At 43.2% G+C, this 27,776-nt stretch overlaps 1 protein-coding gene across 1 annotated transcript; it reads left to right on the forward strand.

Annotated features, from left to right (window-relative positions):
• The first annotated feature begins 9,134 nt into the window (after positions 1–9,134).
• OTUD1 (OTU deubiquitinase 1) lies at positions 9,135–12,293 on the forward strand. The gene has a single exon (XM_004049164.5). It carries the CDS (start codon positions 9,572–9,574, stop codon positions 11,015–11,017), a length of 1,446 nt encoding a protein of 481 aa, XP_004049212.1. The 5' UTR covers positions 9,135–9,571; the 3' UTR covers positions 11,018–12,293.
• The last annotated feature ends 15,483 nt before the right edge of the window (positions 12,294–27,776 follow it).

Here is a 27,776-nt window from a genome sequence, read left to right on the forward strand (position 1 = left end):
ACCTTCTGGGCTCCAGCTATTCTCCAGCTTCAGCCTCCTGAGTAGCTGGGACTACAGGTGTGCCACACCATGCCTGGCTAATTTTTTAATTTTTTTGTAGAGACATGGTCTCGCTCTGTTGACCAGGCTGGTCTCAAACTCCTGGTCTCAAGTGATCCTCTGCCTTTGCCTCCTGAAGTGCTGGAATTACAGATGTAAGCCACTGCGCCCAGTCCTGGGTGAGTTTTTTTGTTTGTTTTTGAGACAGAGTCTTGTTCTGTTGCCCAGGCTGAAGTGCAGTGGCAGGAACACGGCTCACTGAAGTCTTGACTTCCTGGGCTCAGGGGATGCTCCCACTTCAGCCTCCTGAGTAGCTGGAACAAGAGGCTCATGCCACCGCATCTGGCTAATTTTTAAGGTTTTTTTTGTAGAGACAGGGACTTGCCACATTGCCCAGGCTGGCCTCAAACTCCTGGACTGAAGCAGTCCTCCTATCTCTGCCTCCCAAAGTGCTGTGATTATAGGCATAAACCACCACACCAAGACCCTGGGAGGACTATTTTTAAAAAATTGTTTCTCTCTCTCTTCTGCTTATTTATAGCTTTCGACTTTTTTGTGATGAGCATGTATTATTTTCATAATAATAAATCCCATAAAAACTATTTACATTTAAAACAATGTGTTGGCTTCATAGTAGTTACATTTATGATTTCAACCATCAAGAAGATTCTTAAGGAAAAAAATACGTTCCTGTGAAAGGGAAACAATTATTTTTTCTCTGCAATTTCTACTCAACACAGAACACTTCTGTGACCAGGTGTAGGGGTTTTTCTCTACGCACCAAGCAGTTCTGTGGTGGACACCAACTAGGTGTCCTATAATTCAATTTAATTCTGACACTATCTACCTGGAGTTAGAGTCAGATTCCAGAGGTTGAGGGTTCTGTCCCACAAGACTGACCTCACTTCAGACATCAATTGCAAGTAGTAGGTTGTCACCTATACCTCTGACTGACTGGTTACAATCTGGGGGTCCCATGATCCCCTACTTTGGTTTGATTAATTTGCTAGGATGGTTCATAGGACTCAGAGAAATAATTGCATTTATTAGTGTATTATTATTAATGAAGAGTATTACAAAGAATAGAGATGAAAAGATACAGAGGCTGAAGTATGGAGGAGAGAGAATAGAGCTTTCATTATCCAAGAGTTTTTATGAAGTTTAATCTCCAGTGCCCCCCACAACCCCTTTCCTGGAAGTTGGTGGGTGGGGCTGAAACTTTCGACCCTCTAATCCTCTAATCACTTGCTCTTTCTGGTGATCAGCCCCATCCTGGGGCTAATCAGGGGTCCCACCATAAGTCACCTCATTAGCAGAAACTCTGCCTGTAATCCCAGCATTTTGAGATGCTGAGGTATGAGGATCGGTCAAGCTCTGGAGTTCGAAACCAGCCTGGGCAACATAGAGAGACCTCCTCTCTACTAAAAATAAAAAAAAATTAGCCAGGCATGGTGGCACACACCTGTAGTCTCAGCTACTCTGGAGGCTGAAGTGGGAGGATCAGTTGACCCTAGGAGGTTGAGGCTACAGTGATACATGATTGCACCACTGCAATCCAGCCTGAGTGACAGAGCAAGACCCTGTCTCGAAATAAATAAATAAATAAATAAATAAATAAATAAATAATAAATTAAAAACAAAAACAAAAAAAGAATAAGGTAGAGCTACATATTGTGACATGAAACATGTCCAGTATATACTAATTAAGTAAAGAAAAAAGTATAGTGCAGAGAAAATATGTACCATATAATCCTGTAATGCCAAATTTTTGGTCACATGTATATGATATATATAATCTATATATGCATATTAAAAAGTCTGAAAATATATATAATAAATGTAAACAGTAGTTACCACTGGAGTGGGAGATGAGGGAGATGGGATGGGATGTAAAGGAATTTTACTTCTATTTTTACACATGTGCATTGCTTTAATTTTTTAACACACTTTTTTAAATTAAATAAAAAGCAATATTAAAGTAACTTAATATCTACCCTCTTTTTTCTTCTTTTTCTTTCCTTTTCTTTTTGGCCACCCAGGCTGGAGTGCAGTGGCATGATCATAGTTCACTGCAGCCTCAACCTCCTGGGCTCAAGCAATCCTCCAGCCTCAGCCTCCTGAGTAGCTGGGACTACAGGCACTTATCACCATGCCCGGCTAATTTTTATACTGTTTGTATAGATGGGATTTTGCCATGTTGCCCAGGCTGGTCTTGAATTCCTAGTCTCAAGCAATCCTCCCCTCTCATCCTCCCAAAATGCTGGAATTACAGGCATGAGCCACTGTGCCTGGTCCTCTTTTCTCATTTCCTTAAGTCTTGGTAAAATAGTTTTATAATATCTTGGCATTTTTATAATTGAGCTCTTAGTCATGAAGGGTGTGTTTCTGAGTCTGGCCTTCTACCCATATAGAAGGAGGGTGGGGTGTGGCTGTTGCCTGCTCCCCACAGAAACACCCTTATGGTCTCTAGGAGGGGTAAGTCATATTGTTATCATGTTCACTTATTTACAGACATTTAGCTACTAGGTAAACATTACAAAGATTGTGGATTTTTAAAATGTTGCCACACAAGCAGCCAACTGAGTTATGTTAGAAACATCCTTGGTAACAGATTTCTGCATTTACTGCAGTTATTCAACGTTTGGGTGTGTGCGGGTGTCTTGTTTTTCCTACCTTATGTTAAGCTCTTTACAAACAAGGGACATATGATTATACTTCTATTTAAACCTGTGCAGGCCTAGTTACTGTTAGCAGACCTGACCATAGTATCGGTTAAGGCAACTAGAAGCAGGCAACAGAGCACAGAACAAAATGGTTCTAGTCTACTGTTCTCCTTTTCTAATAGAAATTAACTGAATTCAGGCAACACTTGAGGTTTTGGGGCTCCTCCCTTTCACCATATGCTGGAATGAGTCAAGGCTGTGTATGGGAAATGATCACTCTATTTAAATTATGTCATTTAAACCTCTCTGTTGAGTAACAGACTTGACTTCTCTCAACAGTCAATTGGATCCACAAGATGAAGAATGCCATTGTGTGAGTACAGATTTGAACCCTGTTGCTAATCACTAGATGACCCTTTGGGCTATTTATCAAAAGGATCTGCGCCTTTTCTAAGCCTAAACTCAAGAGTCAATGATTATCCTTTTGTCACAGTCTTTTCTCCATACTCTGTCCTATTTTTTTCTCCTACAAAAACCAAACACATTAGCCCAGCATAGTTGTGCATGCCTGTAGTCCCAGCTACTTGGGAGGCTGAGTTGGGAGGATCACTGAAGCTCAGAAGGTGGAGGTTATAGTGAGCTGAGATCGTGCCACTGTACTCCAGCCTGGGCGTCAGCGCGAGACCCCATCTCTATTTAAAAATAAGAAGAAGAAGAAAGAAAGAAAGAAAATAAGAAATTATAGGCCGAGCATGGTGGCTCACACCTGTAATCCCAACACTTTGGGAGGCCGAGGCAAGCTGATCACCTGAGGTCAGGAGTTCAAGACCAGCCTGGTCAACACAGTGAAACCCTGTCTCTACTAAAAATACAAAAATTAGCTGGGCGTGGTGGCACGCGCCTGTAATCCCAGCTACTTGGGAGGCTCAGGCAGGAGAATTGCTTGAACTCAGGAGGCAGAGGTTGAAGTGAGCTGAGATTGTGCCATTGTGCTCCAGCCTGGGCGACAAGAGCGAAACTCTGTCTTGGGGAAAAAAAAAAAATATATATATATATATATATATTTTTTTTCATATGTGTATATATATATATAAAACCCAAACATCTACTGATTGTTTGATCTAGTTATCATGTATTGATTTAAAGTTTCTGGAGTTAAGAGGTCTTTACATAATAGAATTTTCAGTGATTCTCTTCTTTAGTATAATGTTCAAGTTATGCAAGTAATACATAAATTCAATTTCAGAAGAGCCATAGGTTTAAATAATTAAGGGTAGCTTTCACTTCTGCCTGGTAATTTCACTTCCAGCTGGTGACACGTCAACCTTGGTAGATGAGCTGGAGAAAGAATATTGAGGTTTTTCCATGACATGATGCTCTTTATTTATTTATTTTTTCACTTTAAATTGTCAGTCCAATAGAACACAAAGAATGAATATATATCAACTCCACACATCACTTCCCAAGACGCTTGCCTTTATTGCTGAGGTACCATTTTTATTTGACAACATTCAGAAAATATTCTGCGCACTTCTCAGAATCTCATAGAACCACACATAGAACCAACGAAACTAAAAATATGACATATCTGTGTACAATTCCCATATGCTTCGTGGAATGCTCAACAAATGTTTACTTTACAAAATGTAAAAGTATTTTTTATATCATGAAGATTACACAAAATGTTTATTAAAAAATTATAAATTCAAATAGCATTTCTACTAGTCTAGTGTCCTAAATATCTGTTTTATCTGGGCATGAATGATTTGGCTTCAGTAAGCTTCAGCTCATTTATATCATTTAAACAATTACATTTAAGCTATCATATAGAGTACTGTGAATTTGTCAGAAAAAATCATTAAGATATATAAAATGTTGTCCATGATATATGCAATAATGTCACAAAATAAGTATTGTTGCTGCTGAGACATTTATGGTTAAAATATAATTATCTTTTTATCTCAAGCAATGAGCATAGTACCTGGCTCATGGTAAGGTTTTTAAAAACAGCTTTTATTTAGATATGATTTACATACCATAGAATTCATTCATCCTTCACATGTATAATTCAGTAGTTTTTAGTATATTCACAGAGTTGTGCAACAAGCAACTTTTTGTTTGTTTGTTTGTTTGTTTTGGAGACAAGGTGTTGCTCTGTCACCTGGGCTGGAAGGCAGTGGCAGGATCATAGCTGACTGCAATCTCAAAGTCTCAAAGTCCTGGGCTCAAGTGGTCCTCCAGCCTCAGCCTCTTGAATAGTTGGGACTACAAGTGCACACTACCACGCTCAGCTGATTATTATCATTATCATTATTATTATTATTATTATTATTATTATTATTATTATTATTACTGGTAGAGATGGAGTCTTGAATGTTGCCCAGGCTGGTCTCAAACTCCTGGGCTCAAGTGATTCTCCTGCCTCAGCCTCCCAAAGTGCTGGGATTACAAGCATAAACCACCTTGCCCTGCCATAACCCATTTTCTTTTTTCTTTCTTTCTCTCTTTGTTGAGATAGGGTCTCCTCTGTCACCCAGGCTGGAGTGCAGTGGCACAATCACAGCTCACTGCAGCCTCAAACTCCCAGCATCAATGGATCCTCCCAACTCAGCCTCCCAAACATCTGGGATTACAGGCGTGTGCCACCATGCCTGGCTAATTTTTGTATTTTTTGTAGGGATGGGGTTTTGCCATGTTCCCCAGGCTGGTCTCAAACTACTGCACGCAAGTGATCTACCCACCCTGGCCTTCCAAAGTGATGGGATTATAAGCATGAGCCCCTCGACCAGCCATAAGCTATTTTCAAAGCATTTTGATCACTCCAAAAGAAACCCATGCCCTTTGGCAGTCACTCCACATTCCCTCCTCACCTCAGCCTATTCTCTATTCTAGACATTTCATATAACTGGAATTATACAGTATGTGACCTTTTACATCTGGCTTTCTTCACTTAGCCTGTTTTGAAGATTCATCCATATTGTAGCATGTGTCTTCATTTTGTTCATGGCTGAATAATATTCCATTGTCTGAATGTATCACACTTGGTTTATCCATTCATCATTTGATGGATATGTGGGTAGTTTTTACTCTTTGGATATTATGAATACTACTACTATGAATATTGATATAGAAGTTTTTGTATGGAGATATGTTCTTATTTTTCTTGGTTATATACCTAGAAGTGGAATTACTGGATCATATGGTAACTCTATGTGTAACATTTTGAGGAACTGCTAAGCTGTTTAAAAAGTATCTGCGTCATTTTACAACCTCACAGGCAACGTATGAGGATTTTAACTTCTTCATATTTTCTCCAACACTTGCTACTGTCTGTCTGTCTTTTTTTTTCCCCCCCTTGATAACAGGGCCTCATTCTGTCACCCAGGCTGAAGTGCAATTGTGTGGTCATGGCTCTCTGCAACCTCAAACCCTGGAGCTCAAGCAATTATTCCCCCTCAGCCTTCCAGGAAGCTGGGACTACAGGCATGTGCCACCATGCCAGGCTAATTCTTTTATTTTTTATTTTTTGTAGAGACAGGTTCTTGCTATGTTGCCTCGGCTGCTCTTAAACTCCAGGGGTCAAGTGATCCTCCTGCCTCGGCCTCCCAAAGTACTGGGATTATATGCATGAGCCATGGCTCCTAGCCTAGGAATTGTTTTTTCTAGCTTAATTGGATGTATTTAATGTTTATCTAAAGACACAGGATTCAGCTTCTTTGCACAGTTTTTTTAAAAAAATCACATTTATAGTCTTCCCATGTTTTAATATACAGTATATAGCAAAAACGTTACTAGTTATTCTATGCTAAGTTTTGGGACCCTTCTGAGGAGCTTACAGTTGACGAAGGGAAAACAGTCATGGAAACCATCAGAATAAAAACAACTCACTTCCTGAAAACTTATACTCTTCAATCGTTCTGATCATGTAGCAATTTTCATGCATATTAATTTTAATTACATAATTGCATTATAGATAATTATGTGAACTCACGAGAAATCAGATTTGCCTCCCTAATCTCTTTGCTGTCACCTGCAAGGCCTTGTCTTCTCTTAGCTTTCAAGGGCCAAAAACAACATCCAATTCCAAAGCTGCTATCATTTCTGCTTTGAAGGTTTCCTGAAGTATCACCTCCTCCAGGAAGCCTTTCCACATTGAGATACAGAGTGGACAAGGATTCCTACTGCCGATACACAGTCTTGTATAGTCCACTGCCCCCAGACAAACTAAAAAGATTTTTAAAAATGCATTCATATGTTAATGTTTCAAATCTTCACCTCTTTGTTTTTGTCTGTTGCTAACTTGGTACATCAGAGGTAGTGTGTCTTCTCTGGACCTAGTGTTTTGTTGTTGTTGTTGTTGCTGTTTCCTGCATTTACCCCAACCTGTTAATATCTACTCTTGCTTTAGGATTTAAATTCTAATATTTTCCTTATCTCCCTTCAGGCTCCAGTTATGCTAGTCCTGCTAGGCATATGGTGGGTGTGGTAAATATTATTTGATGACGGCCTTGTTAACAGTCTTGTCTTCTGTTTCAGAACACCAGCTAATGAAAGAGTTAAGCGTGAAGTGCTTCATGCACAGAGCAACAGATGCTCAACAAATCAGTGATGAAATCCAAGGATGGTAATTTCCTTTTTCTAATTAGCCATGAGAGCTTCAAGCTCCCAATGGCGTAGTTACCAGAATTTGAAAAGTTAGACAGTCATTTACCTTCTTCTGAGTTAATTTACATAACCGGCTGGAGTGACCTGAGCTGGGACCCTGCCAGTCATACTGCCCAAAGATAATTAAAAGCCCTGGCTAGGAGGACCTGGATGGTAATCTTGGCTTCACCACTGTCTGACAAACCTTGGAAACTCGCTTTCCATCTATTCATTCACTTAGTAAATATTAATTAGGTCCAATTATGTGCCAGGCACGGTGTTAGGGGATGGAAATATCAGAGCAAGACCCAAGTCTCTCAATTCCTGGAATTCACATTCCACTGGAAAGGTGGGGACCGGAGTACAGCCTACATCACCTACAGGTTCAGTCTCCCTACCTCTAAAATGTTAGGACAACCTCTGGGTTCAATTCCAATGTTTAGGCCCTGTTAATTTAGCATTTGATCACAGCTCAGAATATAGCAAAAGTCTCCCACTACCTCTGGCTTTCCCTTACAAAGGCGGGTATTACAAAAAGACTCGGTAGAAGTATTTTCTATAGTCTATCTTGCCCCGGAATGCAGGTCACGACTTTCTCCACCGCTTTTGACCTCTGGCTAGCAATCGCACCTATTCTCAAAAGGCCCTAAGTGATACTGCTTTTGGTATTCTGAGAAAGCCTGTTTATAAAAGCCTAAAAGGCTTCCTTGCTTTCCCCCAAGCCAGATATTTGCCAAATGGCATAGGTCAGAGGTGCAAAGTTGGTTTTGTCTTAGCAAGGCAGGAGAATCCACTAGCGGACTCACCCTTACCGGTGAGTCCAAGGAAATGCATAGAAAAGACACAGTGGTAAAACTAGCTGGGCACCTGTAATCCCTGCCCAAGGCAAGGCTGAGGAAAGGGGATCACTTGGGCCCTGGAGATCGAGGTCGCAGTGGGACATGATGGCGCCACTGCACTCAGCCTGGAAGGCAGAGCAAGACCTTGCCTCAAAAAGAAAAAGAAAAAAAAAAAGGAAAAGACGCGGTGGTTCCACGAGTGGTGGCTAGGACCCATAATCCCAACACTTTAGGAGGTCGAGAGGGGAAACAGCTTGAGGCCAGTAGTTCGACACCAGACTGGGCAACTGTAGTGAGACCTTCGCCTTAAAAAAAAGAAAAAAAAGAAAGAAAATTAGCCGGGTGCAGTGGTGCACACCTGTGGTTTCCAGTTACTCTGGAGGTTGAGGCGGGAGGATCGCTTGAGCCCGGGAGGTCAAGGCTGCAGTGAGCTATGGACTGCGCCACTACACTCTAGCTTCGGAGACAGGTAAGACCCCCATCTCTAAAAAGATAAAAGAAAAGAGGCAGTAGTGAATGCAAGCAGAGATGGTAGCCCATGACCAGCAGAGGCCAAACAGACTTTAAGGCAGCATTCCGTTCTCCACACCCATGCCGGAAGCTTTCCTGCCACGCAAGCTTTCCGAGCATGCTAACTCGCCCCAAGCAGCTCCCATCCCGCAGCATCCACTGCAGCCGCTGAGGAGAGTGGCGCAGCGCAGAAACCAGTGCCCAGGTGGGGGAAGCGGTCCGTGGGAGTCACGTGGGCGGGAGGCCCAGCCAGGAATCCCAGGACTGCTCAGGCCTCCGCGCCCCCGGCCTTGCCCCGCCCGCGCGCGCTCGCGCGCCGAGGGCCACGCCGGTGACGTCGGCGGAGCGCAGTAGGGGGCGGGGCGCGGGCCGGAGTGGGCGGGGCGAGCAGGCGCGGCTGAATCGGGCGCCGCAAAGAGCCGCGCATTCCAGTGAGTCCACGTGACGCGGCCGCGAGGCCTGAGGTAAACAACCGCGGCCCCGCCTCCCGGGCCTCCGCGCGCACCGCGCTCCTCCTTGCCGGCGGGACGCGCTCCAACGGGGCGGGCGGCTTCCTCCGTGAGTCCCCAGCGGCCGCCGCGGGCCGAAGCAGCTGCAGCGGGCGCGGCGCCCCGGGTCTGCGGGCCGAGCGCACCGGCAGGGGTCGAGCTCGCGTCCCGTCCCCGCCCCCCCGCGCTGTGGCGCAGCAGGAATTTGGCCGGGACCCGGGCGCTATTCGCGGCTGCTGACTCGCGGCGGCCGGCGGCCTTTCGCTCATCTCTATTCTGGGGCCGTTGGGTCACCGCGCTCCGCCGGCTCCCTCCCCCGGGCCCGGAGGGTGTGTCCCCCGCTCCGGGGCTCGCCGCGCCTATAAGGGGCCGAGCGGCGGGCAGGGACATGCAGCTCTACAGCAGCGTCTGCACCCACTACCCCGCCGGGGCCCCGGGTCCCACGGCCGCCGCCCCCGCGCCACCCGCCGCCGCTACCCCCTTCAAGGTCTCGCTGCAGCCCCCGGGAGCCGCCGGCGCCGCGCCCGAGCCCGAAACCGGTGAGTGCCAGCCCGCCGCGGCCGCCGAGCACCGGGAAGCCGCCGCTGTCCCCGCCGCCAAGATGCCCGCCTTCTCCTCCTGCTTCGAGGTGGTGTCCGGGGCCGCCGCGCCCGCCTCCGCCGCCGCCGGCCCGCCCGGCGCGTCCTGCAAGCCGCCGCTGCCGCCGCACTACACGTCCACCGCACAGATCACCGTGCGGGCCCTGGGCGCCGACAGGCTCCTGCTGCACGGGCCCGATCCCGTTCCCGGCGCCGCGGGCTCCACCGCTGCCCCGCGCGGCCGCTGCCTCCTGCTGGCCCCGGCGCCCGCAGCCCCGGTCCCGCCGCGGCGGGGCTCCTCGGCCTGGCTCCTGGAGGAGCTGCTGCGGCCCGACTGCCCCGAGCCCGCGGGCTTGGACGCTACACGGGAGGGGCCCGATCGGAACTTCCGACTGAGCGAGCACCGCCAGGCCCTGGCCGCCGCCAAGCACCGAGGCCCCGCGCCGACCCCGGGGAGCCCCGATCCCGGCCCCGGTCCGTGGGGCGAAGAGCACTCGGCGGAGAGGGGCCCCAGGGGCTGGGAGAGGGGCGGCGACCGCTGCGACGCGCCCGGTGGGGACGCGGCACGGAGGCCCGACCCAGAGGCCGAGGCACCCCCCGCCCGGAGCATCGAGGCCGCCCCGAGTAGCGCGGCGGAGCCGGTGATCGTCTCCAGGTCGGATCCCAGAGACGAGAAGCTGGCCCTGTACCTGGCCGAGGTGGAGAAGCAGGACAAGTACCTGCGGCAGAGGAATAAGTACCGATTCCACATCATTCCAGACGGCAACTGCCTCTACCGAGCTGTCAGCAAGACGGTGTACGGGGACCAGAGCCTGCACCGGGATTTGAGGGAGCAGACGGTGCACTACATCGCCGACCATCTCGACCACTTTAGCCCCCTGATTGAGGGGGACGTGGGGGAGTTTATCATCGCTGCTGCCCAAGACGGGGCATGGGCCGGTTACCCGGAGTTGCTGGCCATGGGGCAGATGCTGAATGTGAATATCCATTTAACTACTGGAGGGAGGCTGGAGAGTCCCACGGTGTCTACCATGATTCATTATTTGGGCCCAGAGGATTCCCTGAGGCCTAGTATTTGGCTCAGTTGGCTCAGTAACGGACACTATGATGCTGTATTTGATCACTCCTATCCTAACCCAGAGTACGACAACTGGTGCAAACAAACTCAAGTGCAAAGGAAACGCGACGAAGAACTTGCCAAATCTATGGCCATATCCTTGTCTAAAATGTATATTGAACAAAATGCATGCTCTTGAAATGTCTCAAAACCTTACACCCTGGGAATAATTGCATATATAACTTGTGTTTGGAGAATCACATGAACTTTAATCAGGGTAATAGCACTTTCAAACTTGCTAGTAGATTTTACTGTAGGTGTAATGCCTTAATCATCTTTTTGAATGTTTTCTCAGAGCTGGAGGTTGCTGGGCACCTAAATGATGTTTCATGATAGCTTTGGGTGATTTTACTGCTATTTATAATTTGCTGTATAAAGTGAGCATTACTTAATTTGCAAGCTGATTTCTCACAGTGTAAATTTGTTCATTCCTGGTAGTCTATTTTCTATAAAAATGTATTTTTGCACAACATTTTTAAAAACTGGTGTACCTTCATCTATGACGTGTTCCATTTTGACAAACAGCTTTCAGGCGTAAATCCAGAGAAGTGCTTTATATGAAATGTATTATTTTGAACAGAGTTTGTGATTTGGTAGTTATTTTATGTTGTTGAAATTTGAATTTCACAATTCTTAGATAATTATTTCAAATGGATATTGATGCATTCTTGTTACCAGATGTTTGGCCCATTCCATTTTGATGAAACAGAGCTGTTGTTTTGGAAGTCATTATTTTTCTAGAAATGGCGAATCTTTTAAAGAAAATTACTTAATGGAAGGTTGTGGGAAGGTGTTTTTTTGTGTTTTTTTTTTTTTTTTTGGTTTTGTTTTGTTTTTCCTCTTTTAAGGGATAGTAGCAGGTCTTACTTGAATGAAAGTGATATTTGCTGATGGCAGAATGATTATTCTGTACCCTGGTTGATGTGTAGAGTAGATTGGTGCTCTCAGTTGTTTTTATTTACATTTGTCACTTTGCTGTAAGAGAATGTTAACATGGTATAAAACTCTGTGACAAGATAAGCCTCCTGCTTTATATAACTTCTTGAATCCAGCTAAGAGATTTATAAACTAATGGCATAAATGTCTGGAGCCAACCTGGGCAGTTATAGCAGGAGAACACTGTCTTAATATTTCTTTACATTCTTTCAAAAGGCAAAATAGGATTGCCCTGTATTAATGTAGAAATGTCTGTAAACAGAGCTTGTATGGTTTGCTGGGTCAAACAGTGTTTCCAACTTAAAATCAATCTCATTGCCACTTTAACTACTTTTAGTCATATTTATTAAGTAATGCAGTTTGTACTTTTTTTATTTTGTAACATTTTGTGATTTTTTTGTACAAAACTGTATTTGTACAATAAAGCAATTCCCAGCTGATGGAATGAATGAATAAAATGCAAAATTATACTTTTACAATGCCTTTTTGGATAGAGTGGTTTTTAAATTGTGATGTTTGTAGGAAACTTTCTTGCACGTATGCATGTACACAATTTTTTTTTTCCATAAAGATGCTGCAGCAATAGAGAGGTTTCCTAAATTCTCACATGAAGAGGATAGGCTAATCATGAGTAATTTCAAAGGATAAGTCTGAATAAAATATAATTTAAAAGTGGAGTAATCCAAGAAATTGCTCTCATTATTTCTAATTATAGTTTCTGTCTACACTTATAGCTGTACCTATTGGCTAATGAAAAAGGAAGTGCAAGTTTTGTGTCAGCCAGCAGAATGTCTAATTAAATGTGATACTTTTGTATTCCACTCACTCTCAGTATAGAGTTTAACGTTTTAAAGAGTAACCAAAGAGATGCCCTAATTTTTGTCTAGTCTGGCCTCTTGAGACCACAGGAATCTGTTTTAAGATGTTGAAAAGTGCATTCTATAGTTTGAATATATGTGTCCCACCACCCCAAATTGATGTGTTCGTCCCCATTATGGTAGTATTAAGAGGTTGGGCTTTTGGGGAAGTGATTCAAGGCATGAGCGTTCTGTCTTCATGAATGAATTAGTGCCTTTTATAAAAAGGTCTGGAAGCAACTAGCTTAGGCCCATTTTGCTGTTCTGTCGTTCTGCCACAGGAGGACACCTAGATGGTGTCATCTGTGAGGAAGGGGCCTCCGCCTGATGTGGAAGAACCTGCGAGCACCTTGATCTTGGGCTTCCCAGCCAACAGACTGTGAGAAATACAAATTTCTGTTCTTTATAAATTATAGGTATTTTGTTGCAGTAGCGCAAATGGACTAAGTTGGTGCACCTGTGTGCATAATGTTGGGGTATGTGTAATGCATAAGAAAAGCAGCTATTTTGGATATTTTACTTTTCAGTTAGTCATTTAGACATCACAGTCATAGACACAACTGAACTTGATTGAGTTCATTGGTTAACCACATTCTTGGAAGGATGCCGTTGAATATCAAGGGAAGAATTTGTCAACGGTTTAAATGTTTACTAATCACAGATCTCTGGATTTTTGTGTAGGTAAGTTTTGCTTCATGGCTTCAGTAAGTAATTTGGGAAGAAAGAAATTCTATTATTTGAATTACCTGGCTACCCCTTTTCTCCACTTGATTTAGAGCTGTATAACATTTGGAGATGCTTAAAATTTTATACAAGTATGAGTAGAACACACAAGAATTCCTAAAAAGCCTTCTGTAAGCCTATTACTGTTTTAGGTAGCTTCCTCTGTGTTCTGTTTCATTTTCAAATTAGGATTCCAAGTCCTGATTTCTTTTCTTTTTTCTTACGTTTTTATTGAGACAGGGTCTCCCTCTGTCACCTAGGCTAGAGTGCAATGGCACAGTCATGGCTCACTGCAGCCTCAACCTCAGAGCTCAAGTGATTCTCCCACCTCAGCCTCCTAAGTAACTGGGGCTACAACACTCGTCCAGCATCACACCCAGCTAATTTTTTAAAAAAATTTTTAGTAGAGATGTAGTCTCACTATGTTGCCCAGGCTGGTCTTAAATTCCTGAGCTTAAGTGATCCTCCTGCCTCAGCCTCCCAAGGTGGTGGGATTACAGGCATAAGTCACCATGCCCAGTCCTGTTTTTAAATTTAATTTTAACATTTTGTTTATTATTTTTGAGACAGGGTGTTGTCGTGACCCCCAGGCTGGAGTGCAGTGGCACAATCGTGGCTTACTACAGCCTCTATCTCCTGGGCTCAAGTTAGCCTCTCACCTTGGCTGCTGAGTAGCTGGGACTACAGGCATGTACCACCATGCTCAGCTAATTTTTTATTATTCATAGAGGTCGGGGGAGGTGGGGGGGGGGGGGGTTCTCCCTGTGTTGCCCAGGCTGGTCTTGAACTCCTGGCCTCAGGCAATCCTCCCACCTCAGCCTCCCAAAGTGCTGGGATTACAGGTGTGAATCACACACTCAGCCTTGAAAAAGAAAATCTGGAGATAATTTCATTACTTTGTTCAAGTTTATCTTACGTGCTTTTTCTCTTCCTAAAAAAAAAGTTAAACTTACACAATTTTTTTCCAAGTTTTGCATTTTGAGAATCATTAGCACTTTACCACGACATTTAGTGCTCATGTGGAAGAAAGGCATTAGGGAAGAAAAATAGATTGTAATCCTTTGGATGTTTGATAATTTGATATGTAGGTAAATGTACTGGATAAATTCAAGTATGTAGCATGTTCACATTAAATAGTTATTTGTTACATCCTAAGTTCAGATGTCATTTTTTTGTACATCCCTAGAATGTCTATAACTATCTCAAAGAGGCACTGAGAAACTAGATGACATTTAATTCAGTTTGATTTCCCAAATTTACTAAGCTCAATAGGCACATTCCCTGTTGAATCCCTGGGTTCAAACCCAAGTACCTAGCAGAGCGAGTGCTCAGTAAATTGCTTTTTTCTTTTTTTCTTTTTAGACAGAGTCTTGCTTTGTCGCCCAACCTGGAGTGCAATTGTGTGGTCTTGGCTCAGTGCAACCTCCGCCTCCTGGGTTCAAGCAGTTCTCCTGCCTCAGCCTCCTGAGTAGCTGGGATTACAGGTGCCTGCCACCACGCCCAAGTAATTTTTTGTATTTTTATTTATTATTTATTTATTTATTTGAGATGGAGTCTCGCTCTCACCCAGGCTGGAGTGCAGTGGCATGATCTTGGTTCACTGCAACCTCCGCCTCCCGGGTTCAAGTGATTCTCCTGCCTCAGCCTCCTGAATAGCTGAGACTACACGTGCGTGCCACCACGCCCAGCTAATTTTTTTTTTTTGTATTTTTAGTAGAGATGGGGTTTCACCATGTCAGTCAGGATGTTCTCGATACCCTGACTTCGTGATCCGCCTGCCTTGGCCTCCCAAAGTGCTGGGATTACAGACGTGAGCCACTGTGACTGGCGTTGTATTTTTAATATTAGAGACGAGGTTTTGCCATGTTGGCCAGGCTGGTCTCCAACTCCTGACCTTGAGTGATCCACCCACCTCGTCGGCCTCCCAAAGTGCTGGGATTGCAGGCATGAGTCGCTACGCCCCGCCAAATTTTTGAATGAAGGAATTAATTGAAGGGAAATGGAGCTTTGGAAAATATTTAGTTGGAGGATGTGAAATTAAATGAAAATAACTTGAGTCTAAAGGTACTGGGAATTATTAATGACAAAGTAATTATGCGCGTTTTAAACTCAAATAATAGAAAAAGATATTGCAGTATTGAATTCTATAACTGACAAAATGGTTTTTGAAACCAAAAATGAGAATTCATTGATTTTATCTTTCTGTCATCTTCCAAACATCTTGAGAAACCAGATCAACTGTAATTATTTAAAAATAGAACTTCACTAATCTGCTGTGATCTTGAAGGTATTGCCTTCTCCAAAATGACTTGCTCTGTTTTGCTTTGGGGGTCACTGCCATCCCACATCCAGTCTCTAGCAATTCCTAGTGTGACTGTTTTCTCTGTAGCCTGGTTGAGAAGGAAATGTTGAACAGATTTCAAGCATGAGTTACGACTGCCGTGTTCAATAATACTGGCTGCATGCTTATGTCATTGGTCAGTGGGACCAAGGCAAGTAGTGTAAATCAGATCAGAACAGCTGTTGGAAAAAAATGTATTTCTTCCTGTTGTAAATTAGGTCAATGACAATGATTCTGTGAGTAAAGGTCAGGGAAAGTTCACTGTCATCAGTTAACTTACAGTAAAACCTTATCTAGCCTTGTTTCTCACAATTGAATTTTCTAAATAATTGAACAGTTCCTTTTTGTGTAAAATATGAAACACAAGGCCGGGCGCGGTGGCTCACGCCTGTAATCCCAGCACTTTGGGAGGCCGAGATGGCGGATCACAAGGTCAGGAGATCAAGACCAGCCTGGCTAACACTGGTGAAACCCCATCTCTAATAAAAATAGAAAAATTAGCTGGGCGTGGTGGCAGGTGCCTGTAGTCCCAGCTACTAGTGGGGCTGAGGCAGGAGAATCGCTTGAACCCGGGAGGTTGAGGTTGCAGTGAGCTGAGATCACACCATTGCACTCCAGCCTGGGCAACAAGAGCGAAACTCCATCTCAAAAAAAAAAAAAAAGTAATTTATGGTGTACTAATTTTTCTTTATAAAATAACCGAATATGAGGCTGGGCACAGTGGCTCACGCCTGTAATCCCAGCACTTTGGGAGGCCAAGGTGGGCAGATCACAAGGTCAGGAGTTTGAGACCAGCCTGGCCAGTATGGGGAAACCCTGCCTCTACTAAAAAATACAAAAATTAGCCGGGCGTGGTGGCTCACAGCTGTAGTCCCAGCTACTCGGGAGGCTGAGGCAGGAGAATCACTGGAACCCCGGGGGGCAGAGGTTGCAGTGAGCCGAGATAGCGCAACTGCACTCCAGTCTGGGCAACGGGGTGAGACTCCGTCTAAAAAAAAAACAAAAAAACTAAATATGGTTTAATCCTTTAGTGCTTTAGTGCTTGCAGATGGCTGAAATGTGACAGTTCATTTGTACTTAAAGGGATCTCAGAGTGCTAGGACTTTTTTTTTTTTAAATTTGTTTCAAGATGGGATCTCACTCTGTTGCCCAGGCTGGAGTGCAGTTGCATGATCATGGCTCACTGCAGCCTTGAATTCCCGGGCTCAAGCGATCCTTCCATCTCAACATCCTGAGTAGCTGGAACCACAGGTGCATGCCACCATCCCGCGCCTCTCCCTGGCTAATTTTTTTATTATTATTTTTGGTAGAGATGGGGTCTCAAACTCCTGAGCTCAAGTGATCCTCACCCTTCAGCCTCCCAGAGTGCTTGGTTTACTGGCCTGAGCCACCACGCCCAGCTAGTGCTGGGAATTTTATCTTTGTGATTATACTTTTCCTGTCTACTTCCTCGCATTATAAAAGCTCTTACCATTGTCACTTTCCAACCTCAATTGCCACTATGATTTTCTATGTTCAGTTAGAGACACTAATCAATGTGCTTGTCAGAATTGACTCTAAAATCATAAGAAATGGGTTTCTCTTTTTTAAATAACACAACCTGTCATACTAGAAATGAGTTTCTAATTCAGAACTGTGATGCTCTGCTGTAAGTAATGTGTTTAAGCTTTAGTTTTTGGTCAACCAGAGTGCTTTTTTGCTGCTTGCATTGTCTTCTTTTTTCATTGTTTAATGATATCCTGGATTTGTCTGATTAAGGGATCTCTGAGTATGTGCAGTGACATATTCAGAAAACAAATGGGTTGGCTATATTAAATCTCAAAATTGGAGCTGATTTGTCATGGCCTAGTTAATATTTTGTTTCCTCCCTACCATATATAATCCTTCATAGTGTGTCCCTGCCGTTGTCTTTCTTCTATTTATACCTTTATTTTATTATTATTATTTTTTTTTTTTAGGGCTAGGATCTTGACCTGTCACCCAGGCTGGAGTGTGGTGGCATGATCATAGCTCACTGCAGCCTTAAACTCCTGGGCTTAAGCAATCGTCCTGCTTCAGCCTCTTGAGTAGCTGGCATTACGTTGCCCATGCTGGTCTTGAATTCCTGGGCTCAAGCAATCTTCCTATCTGGGCCTCCTGAGTTGCTGGGATTAGGCATGAGCCACTGTTCCCATCCTGTTTATAAATTTTTAATTATGTCATTTTTGAGATAGGGTCTTGCTCTTTGTCACCCAGGATGGAGTGCAGTGGTGCAGTCCCAGTTCATTGCAGCCTCGACCTTCTGGGATCAAGCAATTCTCCTACCTCAGCCTCTGGAGTAGCTGGGACCACAGGGGTAGGCCACCACATCTGGCTAATTTTTTTTTTCTTTTGTAGAGATGGGGTCTCACTATGTTGTCCTGGCTGGTTTTGAACTCCTGGCCTCAAGCAGTCCACCCACCTTGACTTCCCAAAGTGCTGGGATTACAGGCATGAGCCACCATGGCTGACATATATATATTTAAATATAGAGACAGGGTCTCACTGTGTTGCCCAGGCCTCAAGCAATCCTCCCACCTCAGCCTACCAAGTCACTGGAATGACAGGTGTGAGCCACCACACCTAGTTTGTTTATACATTTTTTATTAGTTTTCTGGTCCACAAAGCTGCGGTAATTACAAGGGAATTCAAATATTAGGTCCTCATGCAGACTCCAAATCAAAGTGTGCACAGATGGGTCCAGTACAGATATGACAGTTATCTTTGAATTTCCTCTCCCTAATTCTTCTTTAATGTGTGTATATTACATCTACATAGGTAAGAAAGTTAGTCTTCCTCCTGAACTTCCTTTTTCATTAGAGTAAAATATTTTTTCTCATATTGATTAGTGTTTAATAGAGTCAGTAAATACCCTTGCATTAATATGCTGACAAGTAGATTTTGACAATTTGAAAAAAGCAAAGGATGAATTAATTCCTGTGGGGTCTATGAATTTTGTATTTTAAAGCAGTTAAAGTAGGGGAAAAAACCTACACACACAGGACATTTTATACTTGAAACTGGAATTATTTTAGCAAGTGAGGATGCCAAGTAGAATGTCAGTGTATAGAGATTTAGCCTTAATGATATATGCTTGAAGTAATGATTGAGTCCTAACAAATGTTCCACCTAGACTAGAGGTTGTCTGTTTGAATAATTTTAGGGATGGACAAAGTAGTTGTATTTCTTAGCTTATAGGTACAAAAAGCTGGTGTGCAAAATAGGTACTTGTGAAGGGAATTTATACCAATGTGTCATGTGACACTTCTGCAGTCAATTTGTAAGATAAATTCAAATAAGGCTTTCAGTTCTGATGACAAACAGGAAACATTCACGCTTTTTGTTTCTCACAGTGAAATACAAGCTACACTAGTGATGTAATAGGAACGAAAGAAGAAGGAAATGCCACAGTTAAGTGGACAACTGCAGTCAGGAAATTCTTAGCTGTTACTTTGCTACCTTTGCCATCTTGCTGAAAAGCACTGACTAGACCTAAAGGGAATAAACAGTTAATGCTTTTGCTGTTTACTAAATCTAAACAATGCTCATGTCTCCATAAACAGTAGGTACAGAAACCTCAGTAACTGCTTACACAGAATTCTAGGCCAAAGAAGAAACAGATTTAAGATGTATGTTAAACTTGTCAATATAAACTTGTCAATATAAAGTCATTCTTTGACTGATTTTTCATTACCAGTTCCTTCCTTCCTTCCTTCCCTCCCTCCCTCCCTCCCTCCCTCCTTCCTTCCTTCCTTCCTTCCTTCCTTCACTTTTCTTTCTCTTTCTCTCTCTCTTTCTCTTTCTTTCTTTCTTGTTTTCTTTTTTTTTTTTTTTTTTTTTTTTTGATGTAGTCTTGCTCTGTCGCCCAGGCTGGAGTGCAGTGATGCAGTTTCGGCTCACTGAAACCTTTGCCTCCTGGGTTCAAGCGATTCTTCTGCCTCAACTTCCCAAGTAGTTGGGATTACAAGCGTCTGCCAACACACCTGGCTAATTTGCGTGTGTGTGTGTGTGTTTGTGTGTGCGTGTGTTTTTAGTAGACAGAAGGTTTCATCATGTTGGCCAGGCTGGTCTCGAACACCTGACCTCGGGTGATCTGCCTAACTCAGCCTTCCAAAGTTGGGATTCCAGGTGTGAGCCACCCCACCTGGTCCCTGTTCATTTTCTTGATCGTGACTGTAGGCAGAAGCTAGTACTGCTCAGAATGTGATTTGCCGCGATGGCTCTACTGATTTGGAAGGCAACATGACCTTGCAAGCATAGACAGTACAGTTGTGTTAGGCCAAGCTGTTATAACAAAAAGTTTCTTTCTTTCTCACTTAACTCTTCCAAGGGGAGCAGTGCAGTCAGAAGGGCAGCTCTGCCCCCCAGGGACTGTCACCATCTGCACAATGACAGTCTGTAGTCATGTCTGGTCTGATGAGAGGGAGCAGAGTGCACATGCTGAGGTGGCATCTGTCACTTCTGCTCTCTCCAGAACATGTCACGTGCAGCACATCCAACTGGAAAATACCATCCAGACAGTTCCCAAGAAGAGGGAAAAATGGAGTTTGGCATAAAAATCACAGTCTTCTTTAACTTCATTTATTAGAAATGGTTTAGATCTTGCTCCTGCAAAGTAAAAATGAAAAAAAAATTACTAAAATAAAAAACAAAAAAGAAATGGTCTACATAATACACACACACATACAAACACACACGTTTAAAATAAAACATCTGCATATATTTTTAGAAACAGGATCTTGATATGTCACCCAGGCTGGAGTGCAGTGGCACAATCATGGCTCAACCGCCTGAACTTCCTAGCTCAAATGTTCCTCCCACCTTAGCCTCCTGAGCAGCTGGGACTACAGGCACGTACCACCACATCTGGCTAATTGTCTTTCTTTCTTTTTTTTTTTTTTTTTTTGAGATGGAGTCTCGCTCTGTCACCCAGGCTGGAGTGCAGTGGTGAGGTCTTGGCTCATTGCAACCTCTGCCTCCCAGGTTCAAGTGATTCTCTTGACTCAGTCTCCCAAGTAGCTGGGATTACAGGCGCCTGCCACTATGCCTGGCTACATCTGGCTAATTAAAATTTTTTAAAAAAATTTTTGTAGAGATGGGGTTTTACTATGTTTCCCAGGGTGGTCTCGAACTCCTGGCCTCAAGCAATCCTCCTGCCTTGGCCTCCCAAAGTGCTAGGATTGCAGGTATGAGCCACTGCACCTGGCCGTAAAATATCTTTAAGAAGAAAAATATATCATAATATTGAAGTATCTGGGAATAAAGTGAATAAAATACACATTAACTCGTTTCCCATGACAAAGATATAAAAAGATACAAAAGTAGAATTAACTGTTGCAATAATTTAGGATTCCGGTCCCCATCAGCTTCTCAACAGGTGTACACAGCTGCTGAACCTTCTATATTTTGATAAGGCTGCTATTTTTCTATTTCCTTTCCTTTTTTCTTTTTTTTTTTGAGATAGAGTCTCGCTCTGTCGCCCTGGCTGGAGTGCAGTGACGTGATCTCGGTTGAACCTCTGCCTCTTGGGTTCAAGCGATTCTCCTGCCTCAGCCTCCCGTATAAGTAGGACTACAGGTGCATGCCACCACACCTGGCTAATTTTTTGTGTTTTAGTAGAGAGGAGGTTTCACCGTGTTAGCCAGGATGGTCTCGATCTCCTGACCTCAGGTGATCCACCCGCCTCGGCCTCCCAAAGTGCTGGGATTACAGGCGTGAGCCACCGCACCTGGCCATTCCTTTTCATTCTTCTTTTTTTTTTTTTTTTTTTTTGAGGTGGAGTTTCGCTCTTGTCACCCAGGCTGGAGTGCAATGGTGCTATCTTGGCTCACTGCAACCTCTGCCTCCTGGGTTCAAGTGATTCTCCTGCCTCAGCCTCCCAAGTAGCTAGGATTACAGGCACACGCCACCATGCCAAGCTAATTTTTGTATTTTTAGTAGAGGAGACAGCCTCTACTTGGCCATGTTGGCCTCTACCATGTTGGCCAAGATGTTCTTGATTTCCTGCCTCGTGATCCACCCGCCTGGGCCCCCAAAACTGCTGGGATTACAGGCGTGAGCCACCACGCCTGGCCTCCTTTCCATTCTTACTTGTTCTTTAGTATATCAGAAACATCTCGAAAGTCTGGCCTTTAACACAAACCCTGGTTTTCTTCGGAAAGAACAATACGTAAAAACTTTTCCTTTTTAGGTTTCACAGATTTCGCTTCTTTAGGCTCTTGCTGGTCTTCTTCCTCTTTCTCTATTTTTAAATTTCCTTCTTTTCCGCTGCCCTTCTTGTTTTTCTTTTAGAATAATTGTATGTCATCTGCTCTGCTTAAAATTAGATGTTCCTGTCTAATATTTACTAATTCACCCATTTTAACTTTACTAACTTACTAAGTCTTTAAAAGTAAATGACTAAGCCTCACCCCAATTCTTGAAAAAGGAAAGGAAAAAACAAACAAACAAACAAACAAAAAAGCCCAGCCCATTATAGTGGGCTAGAAGCTCCATATAAGGGTTATAGTTGGGATTTAAGGATGAGGCCAATCCTCTGAAATTAAAGAATCATCATAAATAGGTCAGAGCAGGGAAGGGTAAAGATAGCCCAACCCAAGAAAGGGCCACTAACATCCTTGTTGAGGAGAAGGGGACTTCCTAGTGTAGTCAGAGGAGCTATACTGCAAGCACAACCTTCGTAGGAGTTAATCAGAGTAATTAATGTGAAGAAAGTTGTAACTCATCCAAACAGTATACTACTGCAGCAATGCACTGGCAGAAGAAACGGGCAGTGAGTGGTCTGCATGAAGCCTAGAACCAAGAGAGCCAAGGAAGAATATCTCAGTCACTGCGACTTTCATTTTATCTAGATGGGAAGGTACCCTGGGCTAGCCACACCAATGTGCTGAATAGTTAAGAACAATATAAGGAAATGCTTTTTGGAAGTAGGAAGTAAATATTCATTCAACAAATATTGACTGCCTGGAGGATAGTAGGCACTATGCTAAGCCCTATGTAACTCTCGCCTATGTAACTCTCAAGCTATGTGGTATTAGATGCTTAGTAATTGGAGGCTGTAATGATCATATCTTGCTCCCAAATTATTTTACTCATGAGAGAGGTCTTTGTAGTCAAGCTGGTTGGGATTCAAATTGTGGCTAAAGCACTTAGTACAAGGATACTTGTTTTGTTTTGTTTTGTTTTTGTGACAGAGTCTTGCTCTGTTGCCCAGGCTGGAGTGCAGTGCTATGATCTTGGCTCACTGCAACCTCCCCCACCCAGGCTCAAGCGATTGACCTGCCTCAGCTTCCGGAGTAGCTGGGACTACAGGCATCCGCCACCATGCCCAGCTAATTTTTTTTTTGTATTTTTAATGGAGCCAGGTTTTCACCATGTTGCCCAGGCTGGTTTCAAACTCCTGACCTCATGTGATCTGCCTGCCTCGGCCTCCCCAAATGCTAGGATTACAGGCATGAGCCAACGTGCCCGGCCCATACTTGTATTAGGTATACACTGTACGAGTACATGTAAGTTAGGTAAGTATGAACTTATCTAACTTAGGTAAGTTAGTTAATATCTTTAACCCAGCTTCATCATTTGAATAATGGAAATAGTTATTGAAACTCCATTTCAGAGGGTGATTATAAAGATTGTATTAGAGATAACATTATAATGAATACATGTCAAGCATAGAGTTAGCGTTCAGTAAATGTCAGCTACTTCTATAATTATTATCTTTAGAATTACAAGGCTAATTTATATGCTTTTAACCTGGTTTATAGCTTTGCCTTCAGGTTAATCCTGAACTTCTGTTTTATGGTTATTCTAATTTCAGATTACTTTTAATATTGATTGTTAGACTGGTGTTAAATCAAAGTAAATTTCGGCTTTAGAGGCCTCCATACCAGTTCTGTATAACAAACTGCAATCTAACTCAGTATGTAAACAAATTGAAAGCCTAATTTATAAGTATGGTTTCGTAACGAATAGCTGAGTCTTAGCCAATCAGAGCAGCCGAGCTTCAGCCAATCGTAGGTGGTTAACTGTTTAAACCAGGTTCAAATAAGGCTGCACTGAGTTGCAACCAATGGAGCTGTTTCTGTACCGCATTTCCTTTTCTCTGTCCATTAATGTTGTTTGACTACTTGTTGGTTGTAATGACAGAGTCTTTCTGAACATGTTCTGATTTTGGGGCCTGCCCCCTTCATGAATCATTCTTTGCTCAGTTAAGCTCTGTTGATTTAATTTGTCTCAAGTTTTTATTTTAACACTGGCATAGTACTTTATCATTATGTATTAATAGGTTTTGCTTTTCTTTATTCATGCAAATATTTTATCTTAATATTTTTGCAATGGTGTATTTAATATCAAGATTTTATTTCAAAATATGAAAATTATAGGTACTTTTGAAAACAGTATTGACAAGTTTCCATTTTGAACATTTATTTATATTTTCCTTTATTGATAGTTTCAACTGGCCTAAAAATATCAAAACCATGTTTAGTGCAAGAACAGAAAACCAAACACCGCATGTTTGCACTTATACGTGGAGGCTAAATGTTAGGTACTCAAGGACGTAAAGATGGTGACAGCAGACACTGGGGACCACTGGTGGGGAGGGAGAGGGAGGGGCAAGAGTTGACTAAATACTGGGTGCTGTGCTCACTACTTGGGTGAGGGATTGTTTATACCCAAACTGCAGCATCATGTAATGTACCCATGTAACAAACCTGCACATGTACTGCCTGAATCTAAAATAAAAGTTGAAATGATTTAAAAAAAAAAAAACCATGTTTAGAATGGACACTTTTGTTTTTTTTTTTTGTTTAAGAGGCAGGGTCTTACTCTGTCACTCAGGCTGAAGTGCAGTGGCGTGATCATAGCTCACTGCAGCCTTGAACTCCTGGGCTTGAATGATCCTTCTGTCTCAGCCACCCAAGTATCTGTGACTACAGGCATGCACCACCATGCCTGAGTAATTTTATTATTAAGATTGTGCTTATCATTTTTGTAGAAATAGGTTCTTGTTATGTTGCCTAAGCTGGTGTCAAACTTCTGGCCTCAAGTGATCCTCTCATCTCAGCCTCCCCAAAGTTTTGGGGTTACAGGCATGAGCCACAGCACCTGGCCTGTTCCCCTTTTTTGCTTTTAAAATCTTGCTTCTAACAAAGGCCCAATGAGCTGATATCCAAGGTTACTTGGTTTTGAGTTTTCCAGGCAACTGTCCTCATTTTGACTCAAGAAAACTCGTTAAATTATGTCTTGTGCCACAGCCTCTTCCTTTTAGGTTGACAAAAACTCAGCTTTAATTTTAGTCACTAGAAGAGAAGAAAAATCTTTCTTCCTTTCATCCTTCTGGATTCCTGGCTGAGTCTTTGTAACAAAAGAGATTAATAAGAGGAAAACCAAGTGAAATTTGTTAACATAGAGTAGGTAGTTAGGCAGACATGAGCAGGACAGGAGAGCCACCCACCCCCACGCCCTAGGAGTGTCAGGTGACCACAGGTGATGGTCAGGCCATTGTTAAACTGTCTCTCTAAAATAACACTTGGTCACAGCCAGTGCCAGGGAAGACAGTCTCCCAGTAGACAGAACACACCTGAAGCTGATGATGAGCTGCTTCCAGATAAGATCTCAGAAGTTGGATTAGTGGGCTCACACATTCACACTAAGAGGCAAAATGGCAAAGTTCAGCTGGTATATGACCTTCCTCTAGGAATGCTCAACTGTTAACTGGTAAGAGAAAAATACCTGGAATGAACATGTGCACAACTTTAGTAAACATACCGTGCATGTGGCCCTTCCCAAGTGCTGGCAGGCCACTGCATATGCAGACAGCCCACCCCAAGGGAAAAATCAGGGGAGGAGAAATGAAAACCCTGGAACCATGCCAGTGTATAAAATCTCAAGTCAAGGGCTGGATGGGGCACTTGGATCAATCAAGTCACTGTCTTGGCCCTCTTCCAAGTTGAAATTTACTTCCTTTCATTCCTGCTTTAAAAGTTTATAATAAACTCTCACTTCTGTTCTAAAACTTGCCTCAGTTTCTCCCTCTGCCTTGAAACTACTTCTGCCCTGTGGCTGAATTCTTTCCTCCAAGGAGGCAAGGATTGAGTTCGCTGTAGACCTGTTGGATTTGCCACTGGTAACAACATGTGTATTTGCACATGTAACACGAGGAAATACCCAGAAATGAGTAACTCAAAGGAGTGTTTAGAATTTAGGCTTATAGGGCCAGGTGTGGTGGTTCATGCCTGTAATCCCAGCACTTTGGGAGGCCGAGGTGGGAGGATCATGAGGTCAGGAGATCGAAACCATCCTGGCTAACATGGTGAAACCCCATCTCTACTAAAAATACAAAAATTAGCTGGGCATGGTGGCATGCACCTACAGTCCCAGCTACTCAGGAGGCTGAGGCTGGAGAATCTCTTGAAACCAGGAGGTGGAGGTTGCAGTGAGCCGAGATCCTGCCGCTCCACTCCAGCCTGGGTGACACAGTGGGACTCCATCTAAAAAAAAAAAACAAAAACAAAAAAATAGAATTTAGGCTTATATATGGTTAATTATGTTAAAGCTGACTCCTTTTATTTTTTAACTTTGGACTAAAAGTTCTCCAAAAATAGGGAACTGTAACCTAACTGGATGTGTAAACAGACTGTAACCTACTCTTGAGCCAATCACAGAGTTTTGGCCAATCACTGATGGCCAATTGTTCAAACCCTGCTCAAATAAGACAAATACGTTGTAACTAACGTGGCTGCTTTTGTACCTCATTTCCATTTTCTGTATGTCACTTTCCTTTTTCTGTCCATAAATATTATCCCACCATGTGACAGCAAACAGAGTTGCTCTGAACCTATTCTGGTTCTCAGAGCTGCCCAACTGGGGAATCATTCTTTACTCAATCAATCTCTTTTAAATTTAATTTGTCTGAAGTTTTTCTTTTAATAATACCGACAAAGGAAAAGTGATTGGGGGCCTCTGAGCAGGGGAGGCAAGTTTTGGGAAGGTGACCAGGAAAGGTATAGTAAACAAGGGTAAGATTTGTTAGGCAGATTTAAGGCAGTGCATTCTCCATTGACAAGAGTTATCCTTCTCCTCCTGGTACAGAGAGAGAGGCACCCTTAAAATGGAGATTCCCGTTATAGATGTAAATTCCCCTTACAAAAAAAAAAACTTATGCTCTGTCCTCAGAGCTTCTCTGTGTTTGCTGTTTCTCAAAATAATCAGCTCAAAATTATCTTTATGTTAAAGACAATTTGGGATGGCATATTTAGCCTCCTACATTACTCTTAGGACAAATAAATACTTGTTTTTCACATTTCACTGCCAAAAGGAAGCATACGATGATATTCTTGGTATTAAGAAAACATAATTTTCAGGGCAATGAAAATGGTTTCACTAGGGTATGGATGTCTGTGTGTGTGCATGTCTCTGTCATGCACACAGAGAATGGCCCCATGAGATTTAGCACTGGAGTGGGAAATGGGCATTATATTTTTGAGCCTCCCCAGGTGGTTTTGATGATCAGCTAGGTTTAGGAAAGCTTGAACTAAGGAAGACCTTATGACTCTCAGTGAGTGAGCACATTCTCTGTGAAATATAGAAAGATTAGGAGAGATAAGATGAATAAGAAGTATTAGGCGAGATAAGATGAATAAGAAGTATGATGAAAATTCATAGAATCATAAATATTATGAATAGTATGAACATAACCATAATAGGTTTTTTCATGCACGTCCGTGTGAAGAGACCACCAAACAGGCTTTGTGTGAGCAACATGGCTGTTTATTTCACCTGGGTGCAGGTGGGCTGAGTCCGAAAAGAAAGTCAGCAAAGGGTGGTGGATTATCATTAGTTCTTATAGGTTTTGGGATAGGCAGTGAAGTTAAGAGCAATGTTTTGCGGGCAGGGGTGGATCTTACAAAGTACATTCTCAAGGATGGGGAGAATTACAAAGAACCTTCTTAAGGGTGGGGGAGATTACAAAGTAGATTGATCAGTTAGGGTGGGGCAGGAAAAAATCACAATGGTGGAATGTC

The sequence above is a fragment of the Gorilla gorilla genome, chromosome 8, assembly GCF_029281585.2.
Source record: "Gorilla gorilla gorilla isolate KB3781 chromosome 8, NHGRI_mGorGor1-v2.1_pri, whole genome shotgun sequence".
In the NCBI taxonomy this organism is placed as follows: domain Eukaryota; kingdom Metazoa; phylum Chordata; class Mammalia; order Primates; family Hominidae; genus Gorilla; species Gorilla gorilla.